General features: G+C 44.0%; 3 protein-coding genes across 4 annotated transcripts; all 3 read left to right on the top strand.

The window, feature by feature from the left end:
- The first annotated feature begins 1,324 nt into the window (after positions 1–1,324).
- On the top strand, positions 1,325–1,786 carry LOC121148344 (epididymal secretory protein E3-beta-like). The gene has a single exon (XM_040968403.1). The coding sequence runs from the start codon at positions 1,325–1,327 to the stop codon at positions 1,784–1,786; it is 462 nt and encodes a 153-aa protein (XP_040824337.1).
- Positions 1,787–8,607: 6,821 nt separating this feature from the next.
- LOC121148709 (ribonuclease K6-like) lies at positions 8,608–10,038 on the top strand. 2 transcript variants are annotated; one of them, XM_040968953.1, is made up of 2 exons: positions 8,608–8,894; positions 9,522–10,038. In XM_040968953.1, the coding sequence occupies exon 2, from the start codon at positions 9,525–9,527 to the stop codon at positions 9,987–9,989; it is 465 nt and encodes a 154-aa protein (XP_040824887.1). In that variant the 5' UTR covers positions 8,608–8,894; positions 9,522–9,524; the 3' UTR covers positions 9,990–10,038. The 2 variants fall into 2 exon arrangements, with proteins under 2 accessions (XP_040824887.1, XP_040824888.1); XM_040968954.1 differs by having other exon boundaries at positions 8,608–8,909; positions 9,523–10,038.
- Positions 10,039–20,689: 10,651 nt separating this feature from the next.
- Positions 20,690–21,626, top strand: LOC121148993 (eosinophil cationic protein 1-like). The gene is made up of 2 exons (XM_040969394.1): positions 20,690–20,775; positions 20,980–21,626. The coding sequence occupies exons 1-2, from the start codon at positions 20,730–20,732 to the stop codon at positions 21,462–21,464; spliced, it is 531 nt and encodes a 176-aa protein (XP_040825328.1). The 5' UTR covers positions 20,690–20,729; the 3' UTR covers positions 21,465–21,626.
- The last annotated feature ends 554 nt before the right edge of the window (positions 21,627–22,180 follow it).

The raw sequence follows: 22,180 nt of genomic DNA, 5'->3' as shown, positions 1-22,180 counted from the left end.
TGCTGGTTAGTTTCGTGGTCCAGCCTAACATCACCCATCCTCTATTCCAACATTCACTGGTGGGTACTGTGATCCAACACTGCCAGTTAGGCCCCCAGGCCTAGCTTCAGTATACACCAGTGATTGGCAGTCAGCAGTGGTCAGTGCCAAATAGCCCAGCTCAGGTCGCCCACATGGGCTGGTGCATTGGTCTGATCCTTAAAGGTCCTCTAGCCTCCCGCTTCCAAACTGCTGTTTCAGCCCCCTTGCTTACCTGCATGTACAGTGGCCTTGTCGATGGGAGTGCCTCAGAAGTCATTCCTCACCTACAGCATACTCCCTCCCATACATCCCCTTCCCCACCTTCCCTGGACAGTCCATAGTCCTTGCACCCAGGAGTGTATGGGTTCCCCAGCCCAGTGTTCTAAAGCCCAGTATTCCAGGGGTTTAGGGTGCTGGCCTGGAGTTCTACCCACTCGTTATGGCCCCAAGCTCCTGGCATGTGTGCTGGCCTGGGAACTTACCCCTCCTCCCACTCAAGTTCCAAACCCATTCAAAGATACTTAAACACAATTCACCAGCACACCATACCAGCATGTTAATCTAAGGGCTCTCTTTTCCCCTCCTCCAACCCCATCCAGGACCAAGCACGTGGAGAAATCCCCAGGCTCCCTCCGGTTGCCTTGGCATGAGCCTCCAGATCCCTGCTCACGCCCACTTGTGCTTTCCTCCAGGCTTCCTGCAGGACTGCACCCCCAGATCCCCACAAGCCTGCACCTGCACATCTCCAGCCAGCACTGGTGGCAGGTGCAATAGTGGTAGCCAGTGCCCATGACCTCACTATAGTTTCTTTATCCAGTCATCTGTTGATGAAAATCTGGATTAATTCCATATTTTAGCTGTTGTAAGTTGAGCTGCTATAAAATGGGAGTACAGATAGCTCTTTGATATGCTGATGTCAGTTTCTTTGGGTAATTTCCCAGGAACGAGATGGTTGGATCATAGTAGATCTATTTTCAGATATCCAAGGAATCTCCATATTGTCTTCCACAATGCTTGTACAAATTTATATTCCTACCAACAATTTGTTAGTGTACCTATTCCTCCACATCCTTGCCAGCATTTGTTATTTGTTCTTTGGACGACAGCCTTTCTAACCGTAGCGAGTAAAGCCTCTCTGTGCTTAAAGAGTGTTGCCTAAAGAGAGTGATTACCTTCCAGACTTAGAACCAAATGGTGACACTGGGCCCACTTGTCTATACTGGCAAAGAAGTAAATCAGAAGGCAGAGCTCCACTCCCAGGGCAGTGTGTCGGTAATGCTTTCTTCTCTTCTTCCCCGTGGACATGCAGATGTATCCTATTCCTACCAAGGCATCCTATCCAAAATTCTGGATCATTTGCTTGTTGCTGCTGTGCCTTCAATGCAGGCTGCTTACACACAGCAAAGCTACTTCATGGAAGAAATTCAAGGAATGGCATTACCTCAGTCCACGCAGAGATTTCATCTCATACAAATGCGATGACCTCATGGAGCAAATGGAAACTCTGGAAGAGGAGAAACCCCACATATTCATTTATGCCTCATGGTACCAAATAGAGCATTTGTGTGTTAAGGGCATTTGGAATGATCGCTACAGAAATACAAACACATGGACGCAGCATACTCTCAAAGTACTGAAGTGTAAAAAGGAGAAATCCGAAAATTTCTACAGAGAGAATAGGGGTTACAACCACATAAAATTCCAATGTAACATGGATGGGCATGTGGATCGCATAGTAAACTTCACAGAACCTATCACCCATTAAAAAAGGAATCGATATCCCCATGTTATGGTAGATTGTTCAAGTTCTAGCCCCTGTGTGTATTCATAATCCCTCCTGTTCTACACTTCTCACTCACGTGCTAGCACTTCCAGCATTTTAGGGTTAGGTGGTATCACACGATATCTTAGTACTACAACTTTGTCTATGTTATTTCTCTGCCTAGACCAATCTTCTGTCCTTATTGACCTAATCAACTACCGTATTTTCCCCCATGATTCACCCCATATAGTGTTTTTTCTTGCCTAACCTCAAGCCTTTTCTGATATTACCTCTCCTTATCCTTATCCAAGATAAATAAATCATATTTTTCCCAAAGTGTATCACATCTATATAAATGATGCTTGCAAAATATGTGTTTTGTGGTTGGTATGGGCAGTGTGCACATATGTGATTTATGCTTGGGTATTATTGGTGCCGTGGATATTGGTTAAGGTGCACTTGATGAGTGTGTGCCCACCATATGTGATATGTCTGTGTGCGTGATGAGATACAAATGCATACGTGCCAAGCTGGAGACAAGTTATGATCTGAGAATTGATTGTGTTGACAGACTTCCTCAATCTGTATTGTTACAACAAAATAATTGATTCAGGATAAGATTCAGAGGAAAGACATTCATTTGACTCATCACACTGGTGAAGAGGAAGTTCTACACCATCACACTATGAGACTCATGATGAGTATCACCAGATGTCAAGAACATCAGAAAGGAGAGGAGCAGGGAAGCAAGGGAGTGGTTAGGGCCAAGCTCTGGTTTTTATAAAAACTCATATTAATAATATTAACAGGCATTTATTGAATCCTTTGAAAGCCAACTTACTCCAGGACACCATCATTAATCCCTTCACATGAGGACCTTAGTACAATCATTTTTCTTTTTTAAAGACTTATTTATCTTTATTGGAATGGCAGATCAGATTTATGGAGAGAAGGAAAGACAGAGAGAAAGATATTCCATCCACTGGTTCACTCCCCAAATGGCCACAATGGCCGAAACTGAGCTGATCTGAAACCAGGAGCCAGGAGCTTCTTCTGGGTCTCCCATGCAGGTGCAGGGGTCCCAAGGCTTTTGATCATCCTCTACTGCTTTTCCAAGCATTAAGCAGGGAGTAGGATGGGAAACCAGGACATGAACTGGTACCCAGTGCTTGCAAGATGAAAATTTAGCCATTGAACCATTGTGCCCGGCCTATGCAATCACTTTTCTTAAAGGACTTCCCCCCAACATCATTACCTTGGAGAATTAGAACTCAACATGAGTTTTGACAACCATTGCCTCTATCCCTGTCCAAGAAAATTCACATCATGCTCTCTTACCAATTATATTCACTGCACTATCATAGTCCTACTGTTGTAACATGTTTCTGCATCAGCTCAAGACCAAAGCCTCATCCAAAATGAAAGGCAAAACTCTTCTTAGCTGTGGACTTAAAGTAAAACACAAGTCACACACTTCAAAACCACGCTGGTGAGTCAGGCACAAGCTGCACCTGGGCTCTTGTGATCTCCTGCTGGGCCAACTGAGATCTGGACTGTGGTGTATGAAGCACAGTCTGCAGATGAGCCGGCCAAGCAGGCCTGGGGAGAGTGCCTTGGGCTCATTCCTTAAAATCAGTCTGCACTTGGAGACCTCTGGGCCTGTGCAGGGCAGCCACTTTTCCATTGTTTTGATGTCTAGACCTGTCTCGCTTTTAATCTCTACAAGTCATTTTGGTGTGCAGTTGCTGTTTTGGTGTTCTCTTTCAAGTATATTTTCTCATGTTTGACAAGTCTATCTGTGACTTCTCCAGGTTTTTCAAACAGATTTATTTATCCATGTATCGACTGGCAAGGCAAAGCAATATAAACATACACAGAGGCCTAATTTTTTGTTGCTGTAAAGAAGTGTTTTAGATGTGCTAACTTGTAAAGAAATGAGGCTCATTTAATTTATAGTTTTACAATCTGAAGTCGAAACCGCAAGGCACAGTCTCTCATCAGGGCCTCCTCCATTACTTCATGGCAGATGGCTTTCTTGCCATCAGAAACCCCCAGTGGCGTGTGACATCACACAGCACGAGATTCCAAGCATGCTTTTCGAAGTCTGGTCTCTAGCTCTTTACATAAAGCCATGAGCATTGAGTAATGAGGATCCAGCCTAATGACTTAATGCAATTTACTCATTTCCAAAACGAGATAATCTAAGAGTCCATTCCCTTAGTAACTTTAACAGAAGACTTTGGGTACTAAACTACTGTGTGAATTTAGGGAGAAGAATCATATTCACATGATGCAATGCATGATGTTTAGTTTTTACTACGATAAACATGTCAAGATCCTATTAGTTGGGATCAACATTGTGGTAAAGCACGTCATGCTTTACCTGTAGGGCCAGAAATCTATATGGGAGCTGATGTGTATTCTGGAAATTCCATCTTTTATTTATTTATTTATTTTTATTGGAAAGGCAGAAAAACACAGAGTATACAGATATACACAGAGACAGAGAAACCTTCCATCTGCTGGTTCAATTCCCCCAAGTGGCCGTACTGGCTGGAACTGAGCTGATCTGGGAGCCAGAGCCCAGCAACTTCACTTCTGATCCAGCTTCCTGCTGGCGGCTTGCAGAAGACAGTGGAAGATGTCCCAAATGCTTGGGCTCCTGTAACAATGTGGCAGACATGGAAGAAGCTCCTGGCTTTGGACTGGCTCAGCTATTACTGTTATAGCCAGGCTGGCCAGGCGGCTCAGCCCTCAGGGGAGAGGGAGCCCAGCAGGAGCTTGGGCCAGCACCATTGGCACCCAGCCTGCCCAGAAGTTTGTTTTGGGGATTTGAGGATGCATTCGTACAGGGACCCAAGGGCTCACACCCAGGTGAGGAACAACTACAGAGGGAATGCCATCAATAAGGCCACTGTACTTACGGGTAAACGAGGGGGCTGAGAGTGAGTGGTTTGGAGGGAAGATCCAGAGGACCTTAAAAGGTCAGACCGATGCACCAGCCCGTGTGGGAGACCTGAGCTGGACTGGTTACCACTGACCACCAATAAACACCACCCACTGGTACTCACCAAAGCTAAACCTGGGGACCTGCCTAGCAGGGCTATATCACAGTACCCACCGGAGAGAGTCTCACCCCTGTGTAACCACAATGTGCAAGATCTGTGGCAGGGAATAGGTCTGGTTGGGAGCTAAGGGGATACCCCGACTGGGTTGTGTTTCCTGCTAGTAAGACCAAGAGGTGGAATGGAGGCAGTGGGCTGGGCAGGAAATGGCTGCAGTCTCTCTAGCTATTGGGGTGGACTGTGTCTGGGCTGTACCAGATTAGGCTAGACTCCAGAACCCATTGGTACTTGTGAGAGTCAGGGAGGGTGTATGACAGGCTGGGCTAGGTCTCTGCCCCTGCTGAACCATGTGAGAGCTGTGTCTTAGTATGGGCCAGGTGTTGCTGGGCTGTAACACCCAATAGTAAGAACCAGAATAGGTGTGGGCCAGTTGGGCAAGGCCACTGTTGCTGCCAAGACAAGAGGTGGACTAAGCCAACTTCAGTTGAGGACCCACTGGCTTGCTTCAGATCTGCCACTGAGAGGAGACCTTAAAGAGAAGTTTGGGGAAATCCTTTGTGAGGATGCAGTCCCTGCAGGCAAGCACAAGAATCAAAGCTGGGAGCAGCCCAGACCAGGCCAGGTTACAGTACCCACTGGCACACATGTGGGTCAGCTCGGAGGGCAGGCTATGCTGGACCAGTCATAACATCTACTGGCAGATCTGAGAGCCAGGACAGGTTGCAGGATGGGCCAGGCCACACCTCAACACCAACCAATTCACATTAGAGATGCCATGGTAAGGCTAGACAGGTCAGTCTGGGTACAATGGGTGCAGTGTCTGTGAGCCCCAAGGGCGGAGAGTCTGGTGGGGTTTGGGTTCTAAGGTCCAGCCAATAGGTCTCGCCTGCATGGTGGATACCAAGTTCATGAGCCCCTAGTGCGGGAGTTTCAGTGGCGCCAGGATCACCTTGTTTTGGTCCTTCGATCCACTTGCATGGTGGGTGCAGGGTCCATGAGCCCTGGGGGTGAGGGGTCTCACAGGGTCTTGGATGGGTGGCCCAGGGCACCAATGGCATGGGGAAAGTTCACTGGCCAACCAGGGGCATGCTTGTGGAGACTTAGTGTGTGGACTTGCAGGGGTCTAGTAATGGCACAGGTGGCAGCATAAGGGAGCCTGGAGACTCATGTCCAAGATTGGTGGTTTCACCATGGAGTTTATGTATCAGAACTGGGTCTTTTCAGTGGAAAAGACAGAGCAGAGGATGTCTGACCTAGGGCTATGGCAGCCCATTGGGACTTACAGAGGACAACTGGTACTGTAGTAGAGGAAGGAGGGCAGAACAAATTGGACAACTACCCCAGCCAAACGACAACAGCAAAGAAATCCAGGCAAATGGAGACTCTAAGTTCAACTATGTCAACCAATGGACACTGGGAGGGGTTCCTCACCCTGGGATAGGCGAGATTAACAGCATTTCAAAACTACTGAAACCACTTGGGCAGAACCCTCGGAGCTTGCACTACATCAGGGACACTGGGTTGATACTGAGTGGCCATTCCCCATCAAAGGGTGCTGATAGGTTGGGTGGCTGGATATGGCTTCTCCCCTTTTGCTCCCCCTTCCTCCAGGTACAAGAAGAAGAAAGGGAAAATTTGGAAACAATGATCACACCCATTTTTCCATAACCCTCGATCTTTCCCTTCTGGTCAACTATGTAAACATCACCAAAAATAAAAATAAAGAAGACAATGAGTCTTTAATATAAAAAAAAAAAAACACAGAAGGCCATCAACTGTGTGAAAGTTGTAAGAGCCCAAGATAAAAAATAATCCTTTTGACTGACAGATGCTCCTACCGTACTTGTTTCAGTGAGTGCAATGGTTTGAATATTAGTTTGAAGATTTGATGTGCCCCAAAGATCCTTGTATTAAAATTTGGGGGATCAATCAATCCAACTCAATTGCCTTCCAAAATTGCTACCTCTGTCATGGTCTGATACTCTTAGTACATTTTCTCTTAGTACATTTTCTTGAAAGATACAAAGAACCAGACAGTATCTCAGTGAATCTTCTATGGATTATACAAAATCTATTGTTTAAGTTGGAAGGAGTTGACAATACTGAATTTTCCTATTTGTGAACGTGGAATATCTATGCATTTATTTACTTATTGGATTTCTTTTATCAGAGTCATATTTTTCCTCATACAAATCTATTAATAATTAGCTTTATAGTTAAATATTTAACTTTTCAAAATATGAATGATATTTGCAATTCTAATGATTCGTATCTAATGATACGTTAAAAAAAACAATTTGTTCACATTCATCTTATTGTACAACCTTTCCAGAAACTGAAATAACAGGTTTGCCATGAGGGACTCCGTGTTGATCTGGGCTCCATCTTAGATGAGGTACCTCCTAACCCATGACACTGTAATCCAGCAGAGAAAACCACATCCTGCTTGGAAAGAATGTTCCAGCATGACTAGGAGAAAAATGAGTTTCACCTGGTACAGCCACAAAAGCTTGCAGTTAGTGATGAATAGCGTTTCTCTCTAAGGAAGTTCTGGATTAGCTCAGTGCATCAGCACAGTCCTCCTGGATCCTGCCCGCGCTGTGCATGTGGCCTTTATAAGCCCCACTGTTTTGTAGCTTGGATTGAGAGATCGCAGGGGTCACAAACTCACTCTTGATTGCCAGTCTGTGTGTGCTGCTCCTCTGTGTTAGTTCACTTGGGACAATAAAACAGAAATCCTTTTATCTGGTAGCTCTGGATAAGGGTGCTTTGTCTTATACCTACAATCGAGAAAGCCTGTTTTGTCTGTAAAATGTAAAATGGGTTGGAAGGGAAACAGGCCAGAAGCAGAGTCCATGAAGGAAGCTTTTGTATGACTCTCCAGGAGCTAATGAGATCTGGAATAATGATGCTACAGCAATGATGGAAAGACAAGAAGCGATAAAGAGGTGGCTGCCACAAGCATGTCCCTCCCCTTTGTGATTATGGTCTTTTCACACACAAACCTCTCTTCTGAGGCCCTTGTTGCTTCTTCATCTAGCTTCTAATTATTCCTTAAAATTCAGTGTATGAGTTAGGTTTTCCAATAGTCTTCACCCTATACTATCTCCCCACAGTCTATGCAGAGTTCTGCACCACACTTGGCTATTTCACATTTATTAATGTACATTTTACCTACTTATGTGGTTATCTCCTTCATGAGATTATGAACTTCTGACTAACACAGTAACCAGCCCAATAAGCACATGCATAAAATTTGATGAACAGTCACAACATTACCTACTATGTGGCAGCTATGATGTCAGAATTATAGAGAACATTACCTTTTGAAAAACAAATCACAGGGCCCGGCTCTATACTGTTAGTAGTTAAAGTCCTCGCCTTGCATGCACCAGGATCCCATATGGTCACTGGTTCTAATCCCAGCAGCCCCGATTCCCATCCAGCTCCCTGCCTGTGGCCTGGGAAAGCAGTTGAGGATGGCCTAAAACCTTGGGACCCTGCACCCATGTGGGAGACCTGGAGGAGCTCCTGGCTCCTGGCTTCAGATTGGCGCAGTACCAGCCGTTGTGCTCACTTGGGGAAGTGAACCATCAGATGGAAGATCTTTCTCTCTGTCTCTCCTCCTCTCTGTATATCTGACCTTCCAATAAAAATAAATAAATCTTAAAAAAAAAAAAAGAAAAACAAATCACAGACGTTCAAACTGAAGTTTAGGAAGGAAGGACTGAACCCAGGTCAGGACATGATTACTTCCTCAAAATGTTTAGTTTCGAGCAATCTTGTTTCTGTAAAGTCTGCTTCAGCTCTTCAACTCTTCCTGTTCGCACAAAGTGGGCGAACTATTTTAAGAAACAAGTTTCAAAGTCTGAGAGTCGCAGGCTCACACTCTGCACAAGAAGCTGGCCCGTGAAGCGTAAGGTTTCTCTTTCCTGGAGCTCAGAGCATTTCTCTCCCTGCCCAGCCCCAGCAGATCTGGCAGGCTGGAAGAAGAGAAGTAGAACCTGTGAACCTGGACGTCACCGTTCTCGTTCTTCAGGAGATCTGAACGCAGAGAGCTGGTAAGAGCAGAAACTCCTGGCCTGGGGGGCTGCGGTGAGCAGGGCACAGACAAGGACCGGGAGGAACCCACAAGAGCCTACGCAGGACTGGAGGGAAGCAGGGAGGAAGCCAGGCTTCTGAAGCCGTGGACATCAAGCGCATCACTGCAGGTCCAAGGGAAGAATGGAATTTTCCAATGCAGCAAAAGGTCTTCTCACCTCAAATCCTCACTTATTGGGCTATAGGCTCTTTGTAGAGATTCTGTGTGAAAGGAACATGATTTTCTTATTTTCTTTTCTTTTCTTTCCAAAGATTTGTTTCATTTTTATTGGAACGGCAGATTCCAGGAGATTTTTCTGGATCTCTCATGTGGGTTCAGGATCCTAAGGCTTTGGGCCATCCTCGATTGCTTTCCCAGGCCACAAGCAGGGAGCTGGATGGGAAGCGGGGCTACCAGGATTGGAACCGGTGCCCATATGGAATCCCAACATGTGCAAGGCAAGGATGTAGCCACTGAGCCATTGTGCCAGGCTCAGTGATTTTATTTTCTTAAATAGCTAGGAAATAACTAGAATTTAAAATTTGACTCTTATTGTGTCTACTGTTGTCATTCTCTTTCCTCTTCCTACACAGAGATGGGGTCAGACCTTGGAGGATGTTTGTCCCTCCTCCTGCTGCTGCTGCAACTGTCAGGAGCCGTGGGTTCTCTTCATACTGAGCCCCGGAACCTCACCAAGGCTCGCTGGTTTGAAATTCAGCACATTCAGCCAAGTCCTCTCCAATGCAACAGGGCCATGAGGGGGGTCAATAATTACACCCAGCACTGTAAGGAGCTTAACACTTTTCTGCATGACTCTCTCCGGGACGTGATTAATGCCTGCAACACTCCCAAGATCATCTGCACCAGTGGTCGGCACAACTGTCACAACAGCTCATCGCCCGTCAACATGACCCACTGCAAGTTAACCACAGGGCGGTATCCTGACTGCTCCTACAGTCACATGGACCAGTTCAGATTCTTCGTTGTCGCCTGTGATCCCCCTCAGAAGAGCGACCCTCCCTACCCCTTGGTTCCTGTACATTTAGAGAAGTTTTTCTGAGGTTTTCATCACTTCCTCTTTCGTTTAATAAAGCTGATCTAGAACTTTTTCTGTTCTTTTTTTTTTTCTTTTTCTTTTGTTGGTTTTCCCTTGTTATCACTTAAGAAGAAAGGATGCCATTGGGAACTAGGGAGCTTACAATACTGGACCAGCACTGGGACGTAATGAAAGAGGATTTGGTTCTGCTTTGGATCTGTGTGTATTGAGGAATGCCATAGGGCAGAAGGGTCCCAACCTCCCGACTTTTGAACTTACGATCTTGCCAAGCTTTAGGGTGGCGAGCTGACAGCAGTGAAACCACCCCTGCTGCACTCAGATGAGCATGCACTGGAGAGTCCTATCAAGTCACTGCCTCCTTGCACTAAAGGAGTAGCGCTGTCTTAGATTCCAAGCTACCTTGAAGGCCTCCCTGGGGCTACCGACACTTCTCCCAGCCTGTGCCTTTGGGACAGAAGAGCAAGGCGTTCCTCCTTTTCTTCTAGCTCTCCTCATGGCTTTCCATGTTTTCTTTGAAAGCATCATCTGTGTTTCTTTGGGAGGTGGAACGCATCACATTGTGAGCTAATGGTACTTTCGCTAGTATTTTTTAATTTATATGAAGAGGAAAAATTTCATGTATTTTATATATTTAGTTTAAAGAACATACTGATGCAAAAAGAGAGCATATTTATACTTCTCACTGAATCTTCCCTCCTTCACTTCTTGCTCCTTTCTTATTGTTCTTTTAGCTATTACAATGACATATTTTCAATTTGCTTTATCACAATTTGCTTTTTCACAAGCTTTCACACACAGATCCAACCTGCGTAGAACTTAATCCCGGTCCCTCCGGTGTTTGGTAGGAATTTGAGCCTTTAAGTCATCACCTTGTCCTCTCTTGTGAGCTCATTTACCGTTTGTTGTGGTTAGTTACTTTTCAAAACTTAATGCCAATAAATACACACATTAACTAGGATTCAAAACAAATAAATTCACATTATGCTTTTACTTGTTTAATATTTTAAAATCAAAAACATTGCAGTTCTTTATATAGAAGAGCTTCAAAAACATCATGGAAAATGGAAGTGATAAATTCATTTTGTTGTAAAAGGCTTGTCTGAAATTTGTTTTTTCCTCCCCATAGTGTTTTTAAGATGCATCAAAATGAAAAGGCATTAAAAAATTAAAAGGCATGTTTCTCATTCTATTTTTTGTTGTTATTTTTCTTTTGGAATTAGTAAGCCAATATTTGTTTGTCAACCTACTTTGGATAAATATTTGAATGTTTCCAAATTGTCACCTAAAACAACATTGCAATGAATGCCTATGGATTTCTCTCTAGGTATATGTGGAATTTTTTTCACTAAATTTTGTCTAGAGATGAAATTGCAAAATCATAACACATGTCCAGTTCTACTAAATACTATCAAATTCTCTTCACACTGGGTTTTGTAGGTTGCATTTACCAAAACTGTCCATGCCAAGATATCTCATCCTGTAATTGCTTTTGTAGTGTGACTTGGCACTACTTTACAAAAGTTGGGACAGCTGTGCACTTCCCAGAGAACAGGTTAGTCTTAGGAACTCGCGTCTAATGAATAAAAATCACTGATTTGGCACCACCTGAATTGCAAGACCAGGAATACAACTGTGGCTTAACTGACCCTCTTCCTCTTGGGACAATCACATTTGACCCTCATCAGGCAGAAAGGAAGCCTATGCCATCGGTGGAGACTCTAAATACATACTCAGTTAACCAGTCTGACTCAGCCAGAATCCATTACTGGACCTGTGGGTGAGTGAACCCTCAGATGCCTCCAGCTCCATGAATTGAAGTCTTCCAGCTGTAGTTGCAGACACTGGAACAGAGAGAAGCTATTTCCCAGTTTTGTGATCCACTAGGAACATGAGATTGTTCCATGTTATCACATTTTTGGGTCATTTACTATGCAAATATGGTAACTGAAGTTTTGGTTGTACAGTTCCATACTTTGAGCAGAAGCTGTGGTAGGTGAGTTTTGATTTTTCTGTGTCCTATCTATAGCAAAACATCATTCTGTCATACTCTTTCGTTTTTGCAAAACCAGTGATATAAAATAGCACTCCAATATTGTTGCATAGGTGTGTGTGTATGTAATAGTATCTTTAGATTTTCAATACATAGCACAGTGCCTGCCACTAATATGTTCTGATAAATTAATATATTCCTTCTGTTTGTGAACCATTTTGCAAATCATTCACATAACTTGTTATGTTTAATCTGTACGACCTTAATGAGCATTATTATCTTCACTTGAAAATATTAAATTCCTTCCAAGAGATTAAGTGATTTAAATAAAATCAGATTTATACTAAATAACACTTTGAAAAAAAAAGATTTTTTTTTTTTTAATTGGAAGGTCAGATATACAGAGAAGAGGAGAGACAGAGAGGATGATCTTTTGTTCATTTATTAACTCCCCAAGTGACTGCAACAGCTGGTGCTGAGCCAATCTGAAACCAGGAGCCAGGAGCCTCCTCTGGGTCTCCCAGGCAGGTGCAGGGTTCCAAGGTGTTGGGCCATCCTTGATTGCTTTCCCAGGCCACAATCAGGGAGCTGGTTGGGGAGCAGGTGCCGGAATTAGATCCAGTGTATGCAAGGCAAGAACTTTAGCCACTAGGCTACTGCACCAGGCCCAATGATCATTTACTCTTAATAGAAGACTTCTCTTCACATACAGATGATTAAGCCATGAGGAAGGAATAGGTACTGCAGACTGCTGGAGCTAAAAGGAGGATATGCCAAAGGAAGGCATGTTAGTTCTTAGAGTTGCCAGGGGTCAGAAGGAGCTAGATTAATGCTATGGGTTTATTCATGTCTTACTCAATTTTGTGATTCTATAACAAAATACCTGAGAGTAGGTAATTTATCCCCAGAACTGAAATTTGTTTATTGCTCGGGGTCCTGGAGGCACAACGTCCAAGGTCAAGAGGTCTTCCTGTAGTAGCATACCATGGCAGAAGGGCAAGAAAGTGCCAGAAAAAATGACAGGGCCTCCTGCAAGGATAGACATGAAAGCATTCATGAGTCCATGACCTAATCATCCCAGCTGTCAATCCTGCTGCAATCCAGCATTAAATTACTAATATGTGAATGTGGAGAACTTGTTCAAGCCACAGCATCCATCCTGTAAGAATTCAGGTTTCCTGAGGCTTGTTTGGTTTCAAACATTTTTTTAAACAATGTTTTTTAAATCTATGCTTAGAAGAATCATCACTGACTTTGCATGGTCCCCTGCTGCCTTCATGTAGATACCCCTCTCAGTATGCTAGCACCTCAGTTTTAAGGTTAATCTGTCAGGCCCAGCACAATGACTCGAGTGGCTAATCCTCCCATTGCAAGCACTATGATTCCATATGGGTGCTGATTCATGTCCCAGCTGTTCCACTTCCCATCCAGGTTGTGACCTGGGAAAGCAGAGGAAGATGACCCAAAGCCTTGAGACCCTGCATCCACGTGAGAGACCTGGAAGAAGTTCCTGGCTCCTGGCTTCGGATCAGCTCAGCTTTGGCCATTGTGAACACTTGGGGAGTGAACCAGCAGATGGAAGATCTCTTTCTCTGTCTCTCTATTTCTCTGTAGAACTTCATTTCCAATAAAAATAAATAAATCTTTTTTTAAAAGATTAATTTGTCAAAGAGAGTTTCCTAGAAAGAGTTAACATGCTTATCACTTGATCTTAGCCAAAAAGCCGAGAAGTGATTATTAATGTGCTCTTATTTGCAGCATGGCACAGTCTCTCCACAGAAAGGGGACTTCTCATTATTGATGTGCCTATGATGTTTCTCTCCTTGGTCGTGCTTGGTCAGCTACATGACAAGATGTGGCCTTTCCTCTCCTGGTGTTCCCCTACTCAGGGAACTTGTCGTCCCCCCCAGGTTTCCTGGCTGTGTAGGTTTGCACCTGTGTGCCTTTATCTATCATTTACTCCCCAGTGGGAGTTCCTCAGCAGTCCAGGGCTGCGCAAAGTGCGGAAAGCCCAATAGCCCGAGCCAGTGAATGTGCAGGTGCAGGGAACTCCCAAGTTTTCTGAAAGCCTCAGCCTGGGTGTTCTTTTAGCACTAGAGGGAGGGAAAATGTCAGGGCTAGGAACACATATGACATAAACTTTGCAAAATAGTTAAAGGAAACACACCTAGAAAGTTAGATTTATTTTTTTTTTCCTTCCTCCATTCTTCTGTGAAGAAGTAAGATTCCCATTCCTGCAGAAATGCAGACAGCAGCTTCCCGCCTGTGAGTCTTCGTCCTCATTCCCAGCCCTCAGGACCAAGGACTCACTCCAGTTAAGAAAATCACTCAATCAGATAAAGGCAATGACAGGCGGCTTGTACCACTTAGAAGGGTCTGTCTCTAGTTCTGTCAACTTTTCCAGTTTTGCAACTGTAAATGAGGGATCACATGCAGCAGTTAAGGGCTGGCAGAAGTCAGACAGACTCCTTTGCATAGTGTAGAAGAAGGATGCTCAAGCACTGAGCTGGCTCATAGGCCAATTACCCTGGACATCCGTGAGAGAGTGTGCCCTCCACCACAGCGAGAGAACCACAACTTTACAGCACTTAGTGAGACAGACCAGGAGATTTTCTTCCCAAGTCAGAATCCAGCAGCAAAAAGGAAGTTGGGAGAGCTGGGTTCTAGTTCTACCTATACCACTAACTAGCAACAGACTACAAAACCAAGTCACTGCAAAAGCAGTGGTTGCTTTAGGTCAGGGACAGCAAACACGTGGCACATCTAGGCTTAGCTCTGCCATGCCTTAGCGGCGATTGACCTTTCACTGTGTAGAATGTTTTCTAAGCATTTCAATGAACCACTTAAAAAAAAAAAAGATCGATCTATTTTTATTGGAAAGTCAAATATACAGAGAGGAGGAGAGACAGAGAGAAAGATTTTTCCATCCACTGATTCACTCCCCAAGTGACCACAATAGCCAATCAAAAGCCAGGAGCCAGAAGCTTCTGAGTCTCCCATGTGGGTTCAAGGTCCTAAGACTTTGGGTCATCCTTGACTACTTTCCTAGGCCACAAACAGGGAGATGGATGGGAGCCAGAGCTGCTGGGATTAGAGTTGAGGTCCGTATTGGATCCTGGCCTGTGCAAGGTGAAGACTTTAGCCACTAGGCTGCTGCGCAAGTCCTCCAACGAACCACTTTCAGTTGAAGTTGACATATAAGCTGAAATCTACTTGCTAACTAGCAATTCTTTAATCCTTTCTTACTCAAAAAATCTAAAGTTCTGATTTTTTTGAGAGTAAAGAACTCTCAGATTTTCTGGCTTAGTTTAGCTCACTTAACATAAAGGATAAAGGAAATTCAAGATCAATGTTTATAGCCTTACCCTTCCCACTCCAGAATCATGCTCTCCTTCCTTATAGTATTTGAGTTTTACCCAGTATGTACACAGGCTGCAGCTCCCTTGCATTCAAAGCAACCTTTACTCAACAGTTTTACATTCAGCACCAAGAAATTTACAAAGAGAAATTTTTTGAAGATACTCAAATTCAAGAATCCAAAAAGAAGGTATCTAATTACTCCATTTGCCACACAACAAGGCTAATAGAAATAACGCTCGAATAAGAAAACTTCAGAAATCATGACAGTGATTACAATTACATTTTATTGAAAGAAACAGTGAACAATTAGAAAGGGACCCCAGTCACAACTCATTCATCACCCCCAAACTATGTGGAAACAAGACCTAAAAAGGGTGTGTGTGGGGGGGGCGGTGGGAAGTCCTGACTGGAGTTGTTTTCCGAATGTTAGGGAAGGAAAAAGTACATGCCAGTGTCAAAATGATGGGACTAGGCTGAAGATGGGGGAAAGCACTCCATTTTGCTCTGGCCTTACTCCTCTGAAGTTTCATAGTGGACAGGCACAAATGGGTTCCCCTGGCAGGCCACAACGATGTATCTGTCTTTCTGAAAGGTCTGGTACCTGCAGTTGGGGTACATGGATGGATTTAACAGGTGGCCTTTTGGACTTGCTCCAGTAGCAGTTGGTTTGGCCGTCCTTGCAGATGACATTCTCTTGAAGGCAGACTGCCTGGACCTTTTCTAAAGGTTCATGCACTAAGGTGTTCAGGGGCTTGCAACCCTGTGTCACATCCTGCTCTTCCATCTTTAGGTTGCAATAGGCCCTGCTGTGGGGAAGTGTTGGGTCAATGTGATGCCGTTGGAACTTCAAGGCCAGGGAGTCCACACCAAACTGTGCCAATCCCAGCAATGGCAGCCCCAGGACTAATGAGAACAGGACAACGAGCTTGGCCCAAGCCATAATGGTCTCACTCTTCTGGAAGAGTCTAATTAGGAAAGAGAGAGACAGAAGGGAAAGCATCCTCTTAGAGAATTCCTCGTCTCCCTTGTGGGTTCTCCCATCCACAAGTTCATTCTCAGGTCAGCCAGATGTCTGTTGTCTTCCTGAGAGGTTTTCCAGGTGAGCAAATGCACACCTTTCTCCAAGTGTGTCTTCCTGCCACTAGTTGGAGAGAGGCCTTCTATTCCTCTAGGTGGTGACCTACACAGGACCTAAAATTCTAGGAAAATTGTCTTTGGATACTGCTGTCTCTTTCACCCAAAGTATACTTTAAAAAATAAGGCACATGTAAGTCCAGTGTGTAGACAGCTCATTGTAGATCCAAACTACAGCCTTGCATTATCATCAGGATCCTATCTGATAGACTGTTGTTTTTAGAACTTGAGGGAAATTCATTTCAGTGCCAGACACTGGCATCTAAAAGGATCTCATCAAATTCCAGTGAGGGCTGTTTTCCTCCTTCCAATTGCAGGCTGCCTCTTCTCCAGCCCCCTGGGTATCTTTGAAGCCCATACCCTCTGCCCCTCAATGATTTATACTTGACGGAAGATTTTGGGGCACGAGTTTCAGCCAAACCTTCTGACCCATAGATCAGAGCTGAGCACAGAAGCTACAGGTAAACCAAAATCCCACATTTAAGAGTGAGAAAAATACTAACATTTGACTCCCTTCTTTCCAATTCTCAGGTGGAAGCTGCTCCCGATATCAACGCTTGGGCCACTCACCTGATCTCTGGTTTGATCCCCCTGAGAGCACAGAGGGCAGTTAGTTACTCAGTCCCTGGGGTGCACATTTTATAACCGATATGAAGGGGGTTTGACTTCCAAGAAAAAAGAAAAAGAGTGGGAGGAATATCTTGGGCTCCAAACAGGTAACATATGTCCCAGGTTCCTCTTTGAGGTTTATCTTCCCCAAAGAGCCCTTGAAAGTCAACACTTCCACAGAAGAGGGAAACTACCCAAGGGTAGTTCTCTACCCAAGGGTCCTGGAACAACCTTGGTCACAATTCCTTATCTCCCAGCAGCACCTGTGCTGGACAGGTAGAGAGGGATTGCAGATTATTCTGCTGCCCCCAGCAAAGTTCCAGAATCTGGAGAAGAAAATCAGGGTGTATCTGAACAGGGAGAAGTAACTGCTTTCTTCACAATGATCTTAGTTATTTTAGTTCTTAAAGACTTGCAAATGATGGTTATTGACAAGGTGAATCATTAACTTTGATCGATTCCTTTCTCTCACTTTGGAGGGCCAAGTAGGATGAAATAATGCAATGTTGTTCTTCTAGGATAGGGAGTAATTGGTAAAGGTTGAATTTCACTATTTAAGAGAATCAAAGAGGTACAAACTAAATGAGAAATATGGCTCCCCTTTAACTCTCTGGATAGTTCTAATCACCATCTATCTAGCTTGTCCTTTGTAGAGTGTCGCTAACAGCATAGTTATGTATTAACATGGATTAGAAGCAAATGTTCTATACACACCTATATGTAGAGGATTTGTTATGATGCCCAGGATATTCACAAGTGCATTTTATAATACTCCTTCTATCAAGTCTCTACTTGACTTTTGGTAACTTGGAAACTTCTAAGATAGGCACAGAGTGAATGAAGAAAGCGTTTATTGGCAAGATTGACTGAACTGGCTAAAGATATTGATAGAAAGAAAACAAGAGCATGGTCAAGTCCAAGGTAAAATTCCCAGCTAGTTTTTAGAAGTCATGCACAAGCATGCTCTACAGAGGTTTCAAGCACTGTAAGTTGTAAGACTGTAAATTGTGTGGGAGGCATACAAATGTTTCAGAGATGAGTGCATTCCAACAAGGACCCTGGGATGGTTGGAGGATATGAGAGTGAGGACTTGCCTCTGGGCAGGATGGCATTGGTGATGGATTTGACCTCTAGTGTTCTTGTGGAAGTCTGAGAGGATAGCCAGAATTCAAAGCAGGACACCCAGAAGAATGATCATTGAGACGTAGAATAGAAGGTAATATGTAATTGGTGAAACATTCTGATTTATATATTCAGAGATTTCAACATAATCAGTGTACTGGGGTGTTATATGCACCTGCATCAATCAAACGCTTACTGAGCAAGAACTCCATGCCAGGCAGGGCACTAGGTACTAGGGATGCAAGGCCCTCTCCAGTTCCATAAAACCTCCAGCCCCATAAATTCACCAGATGTGGCCCTTCATCTGCCTCCACACACACCAGATTGCAAGCAGTAGGAGAGGGAAAGAGCATGTGCAAAATGAGTTTCATCTTCTCACAGTCTCTCTATTTGTGCCCTTTCAGTCCTTCCCTGTCTCCTATTTTGTCTCTTGTCTTCCTTTCTTAAGTGTAATATCCTCTGGCCTGTTTCATTACACACCTCACATTTTGTGGCAGCATAAACATATCCCTGACTTCAACAACATGGCATAGTTAGCAATTTTGTTGTTGAAAGCATAAACACTTTACAAGCTTAATTTGCACACTCACTTCTTGAAGAAATTTTGCATTAATACTTACATGAATGTTCACCTTAATTATGATATGTGACAGAAGTAAATATCTAGGGCATGGTTGTTAAGAAAGAGTGACTTGGGGGTTAATGTGTGTGTGTGTGTGTGTGTGTGTGTGTGTGTTACAGAGAGAAAGAACCTCTCAAATAAAAATAAAATAAGATTAAGGTAAATGTTATCAGATTAGTAAAACACTGTTTAGAAGCAGAGTTGTGGTATAGTGGATAAGGCTGCTGCTTGGGCACTGTCAAGTCCCAGCTTCTGTGCTCTGAATCAGCTCCCAGCTAATGCACCTGGGAAAGCAGTGAAAGATGGGCCTCTGTGCCAGCCTAGGAGACTCAGATGAGGTTCTTGATCCTTGGCGTCAGCCTGGCCCATCATAAGTGGAAGAGTTCTCTGTCTCTGTCTGTCTCTCTCCATTTATTTCTTCTCCTTCTAAAATAATTTTATTATTTTTTTTCATGATACAGTTCCTTAGGCTCAGGGCTAAGTAACTAACATTGTAGTTACAGATAATGGTAGAAAGTTCAGCATTCTATTGTGAAGATATATTTAACAATTTCATTGGGAGTCTATCATTCAGATTTAAAGATGCATACTGCAATATATCTTCACAGTATACTTGCCTCCATTATATAGTTGCTCTAGATAAATATATGCCAATACACATTTACTTGTTGATCTATTGATCTTGTATTTTGATCTACCAGGTGACCCAGTAATCCCATTTTTGGGGCTATATCCAAAGGAAATGAAATCTGTATATGAAAAAGTGACCTGTAATTTGGTGTTTACAACAGCAAAAACATAGAAGCAATACAGACACCCATCAAAAGAGAAATGAATAAAGAAACTATGGTACATCTACTCTCTGGAATACTACCGAGCCATTAAAAAGAACAAAATTCTACCATTTGAAATAAAATGGTCCCAACTAGAGACTATTCTACTCAAAGAAATAAGCCAATGCCAAAAGGACAAATATCATATTCTCTCTCTGATATAAGGCAACCTTCATCAAGACACGAATCAATAGCTGTGTAGGAAAACATATATATATATACATATACTCATCTAGAAGAACTGTATAATGGAACCAAGCATACCGTGACATGGAGAGAAACTGCAGTACACAGCTCTCCATATGTGTTTGTGTGTTTATGTCACTCTTGTTGTCAATTAAATTTTTTAAAATGTGTAAATGAGTTTAAAACATTCCCATGGATAATATTATCCCTATCAAACTGTAATAAGGCTATGTGTCTAAAGTCTTTCCTTCTATTTCTATTAGGACCAGAAATAACATATGCTTTATGTATCAAACCACATATCATGACTTTGGTACCTTCAGGAACATAGTACCCTGCCCATAAATGTTCATAAATACAGATGCGTTCTCCTATAATATCACAAATTGAACTTGGTTAGAAAGGACAACACCAGCCCCCAGATTACAGATCATAGCTCAAATTTGCAGCCCAAATAGATGAGAAGATAGAGAACATTCATTGAGGTGAAGCAGGAATTGTACTGAAAATGAAGCAGAGTTCTACCAGTTCCAAAGGCACCTCCTGGCTCGGTCCTAAGTGCTGGGCCAGCCATGAGGACCTCTGCCTTTACATGGCCTGTGCAGGTACAAAGTCTGCATTCATCTGCAGGCAATGTACAGTTTTCCTCGAGAGCAAAGATCCAACTGAAAACAGTCTGTACTACCTAGGATGACTTTAAGTTGAATTCCCTACAGCAGGGCTGTTGTTGGCTGTCAGTTAGAGGCCAACTGAACAGTGATTGCACAAGCGGGATGTCACCCAGCCTGTGGGTTTCCGCGCGGGCAAGACTCAGAAGCCACCTTGCTCTGCCAGCTCCACCCATTGCTGCTGCTGTATATTTACAGCCCCCTGTGGTGGGGAAGCAGATGCCCCCAGGATCCACTCTCGAAGGAGATCCCACACAGACACTGGGTAAGACCATGGGCCCTACATGCCAGGACACAGAGGGGAGTGCTTCAGGCGGCCACAGAAGGAGGGATGGATTGAAATGTTCAGGTACATGGTATCCTTTGAGGGTGGGAATGGAAATATGGCCCCACAGGAACAGCAGGGGACTTCAGAGTGAGTCACAAAGAATGTACCATAACAAGAACGGCCTCTTCATTCTCTTTACAGGAGATATGGATTCAAAGCTGCACAATTTCCGATTTCAGTTCCTGTTGTTGCTGTGGTTGTGCGGGCTAACTTTCTGCACTCAGACCGTGCCTCCAAATCTAACACCAGCTCAATGGTTTCAAATCCAGCACATACATCCGTCCAGTAACATCAGTTGCAACAGTGCAATGCGGATGGTTAACAGTTACACAGGACACTGCAAAGGCAAGAACACCTTTCTTCATGTGCCATTTCCAAATGCTGTGAGTGTTTGTCATACCCGATCTAGACGCTGCTTAAGAAGCCCCAGGAAAAATTGCCATAAAAGCAAAGTGCTGGTCCATTTAACTGACTGTAATCTCACGGGAGGCTCGCATAATTTCAGCAACTGCAGATATAAACAGAAACTAAAGAAAAAATTCTTCGTAATTGCTTGTACTCAAAGATCTCCCGAGGACTCTCCCGCATACCAAATAGTTCCAGTTCACCTGGATGGGACGGTTTAGCTTCTATGCCATCTGTCATCTGCCAAGCTCCACAATGATAGCTAAAATCCTGTCCCTCCAACCACCCTGGATGTCACCATCTGTCCTCATCACACCTTCCTCAACCCCTCTCAAGCTTTGCTGAGCCTACATGGTGTTGACACAATAAACTTTGCAGAATCATCTAGGTCTCTGTGTCTCTTTCTGCCACTCTAATGTCAGCCACAATCTATTCTGGAGACATTTCTCTTCCTCTGATCTGAGACCCCGGGGAGAATAGCGAACTGTGAGAATAAAACTCCGCGTCATAGAGCAGCACACTTCTCCCTCTTCCTGCCCTCCTGTTTCAAGCTAAGTAAGACTTCAGACTCCCTCATATCTGCCTGCTGACAAAAACTTTCTACTTAGCCAAACTTAACCCAGGCACTTCTGGACCCACTTCATGTTCCCCATTTTACTCCATAAGATATTTAACAATCATTCTTTTTTTATTATTATTGGAAAGGCAGATATACAGAGAGGAGAGACAGAGAGGAAGATCTTCCGTCCGATGATTCACTCCCCAAGTGAACCGATACTATGCCAATCCGAAGCCAGGAGCCTCTTCCGGGTCTCCCACGCGGGTGCAGGGTCCCAAAGCTTTGGGCCGTCCTCGACTGCTTTCCCGGGCCACAGGCAGGGAGCTGGAAGGGAAGCGGGGCTGCCGGGATTAGAACCGGCGCCCATATGGGATCCCG

This window comes from Ochotona curzoniae, unplaced genomic scaffold (assembly GCF_017591425.1).
Source record: "Ochotona curzoniae isolate NIBS_2020 unplaced genomic scaffold, NIBS_Ocur_1.0 scaffold_4701, whole genome shotgun sequence".
NCBI lineage: Eukaryota > Metazoa > Chordata > Mammalia > Lagomorpha > Ochotonidae > Ochotona > Ochotona curzoniae.
The sequence above is the reverse complement of the archived record's forward strand: the minus strand, read 5'-3'. Positions and strand labels throughout refer to the sequence as shown.

Bases quoted from the DNA above. Each gene is read 5' to 3' on its own strand.
- LOC121148344 (XM_040968403.1), top strand. From the start codon at position 1,325: ATGCAGATGTATCCTATTCCTACCAAGGCATCCTATCCAAAATTCTGG.
- LOC121148709 (XM_040968953.1), top strand. From the start codon at position 9,525: ATGGGGTCAGACCTTGGAGGATGTTTGTCCCTCCTCCTGCTGCTGCTG.
- LOC121148993 (XM_040969394.1), top strand. From the start codon at position 20,730: ATGCCCCCAGGATCCACTCTCGAAGGAGATCCCACACAGACACTGG. The intron at 20,776-20,979 runs GTAAGACCATGG...TTCTCTTTACAG, and splicing joins AGATCCCACACAGACACTGG to GAGATATGGATTCAAAGCTG.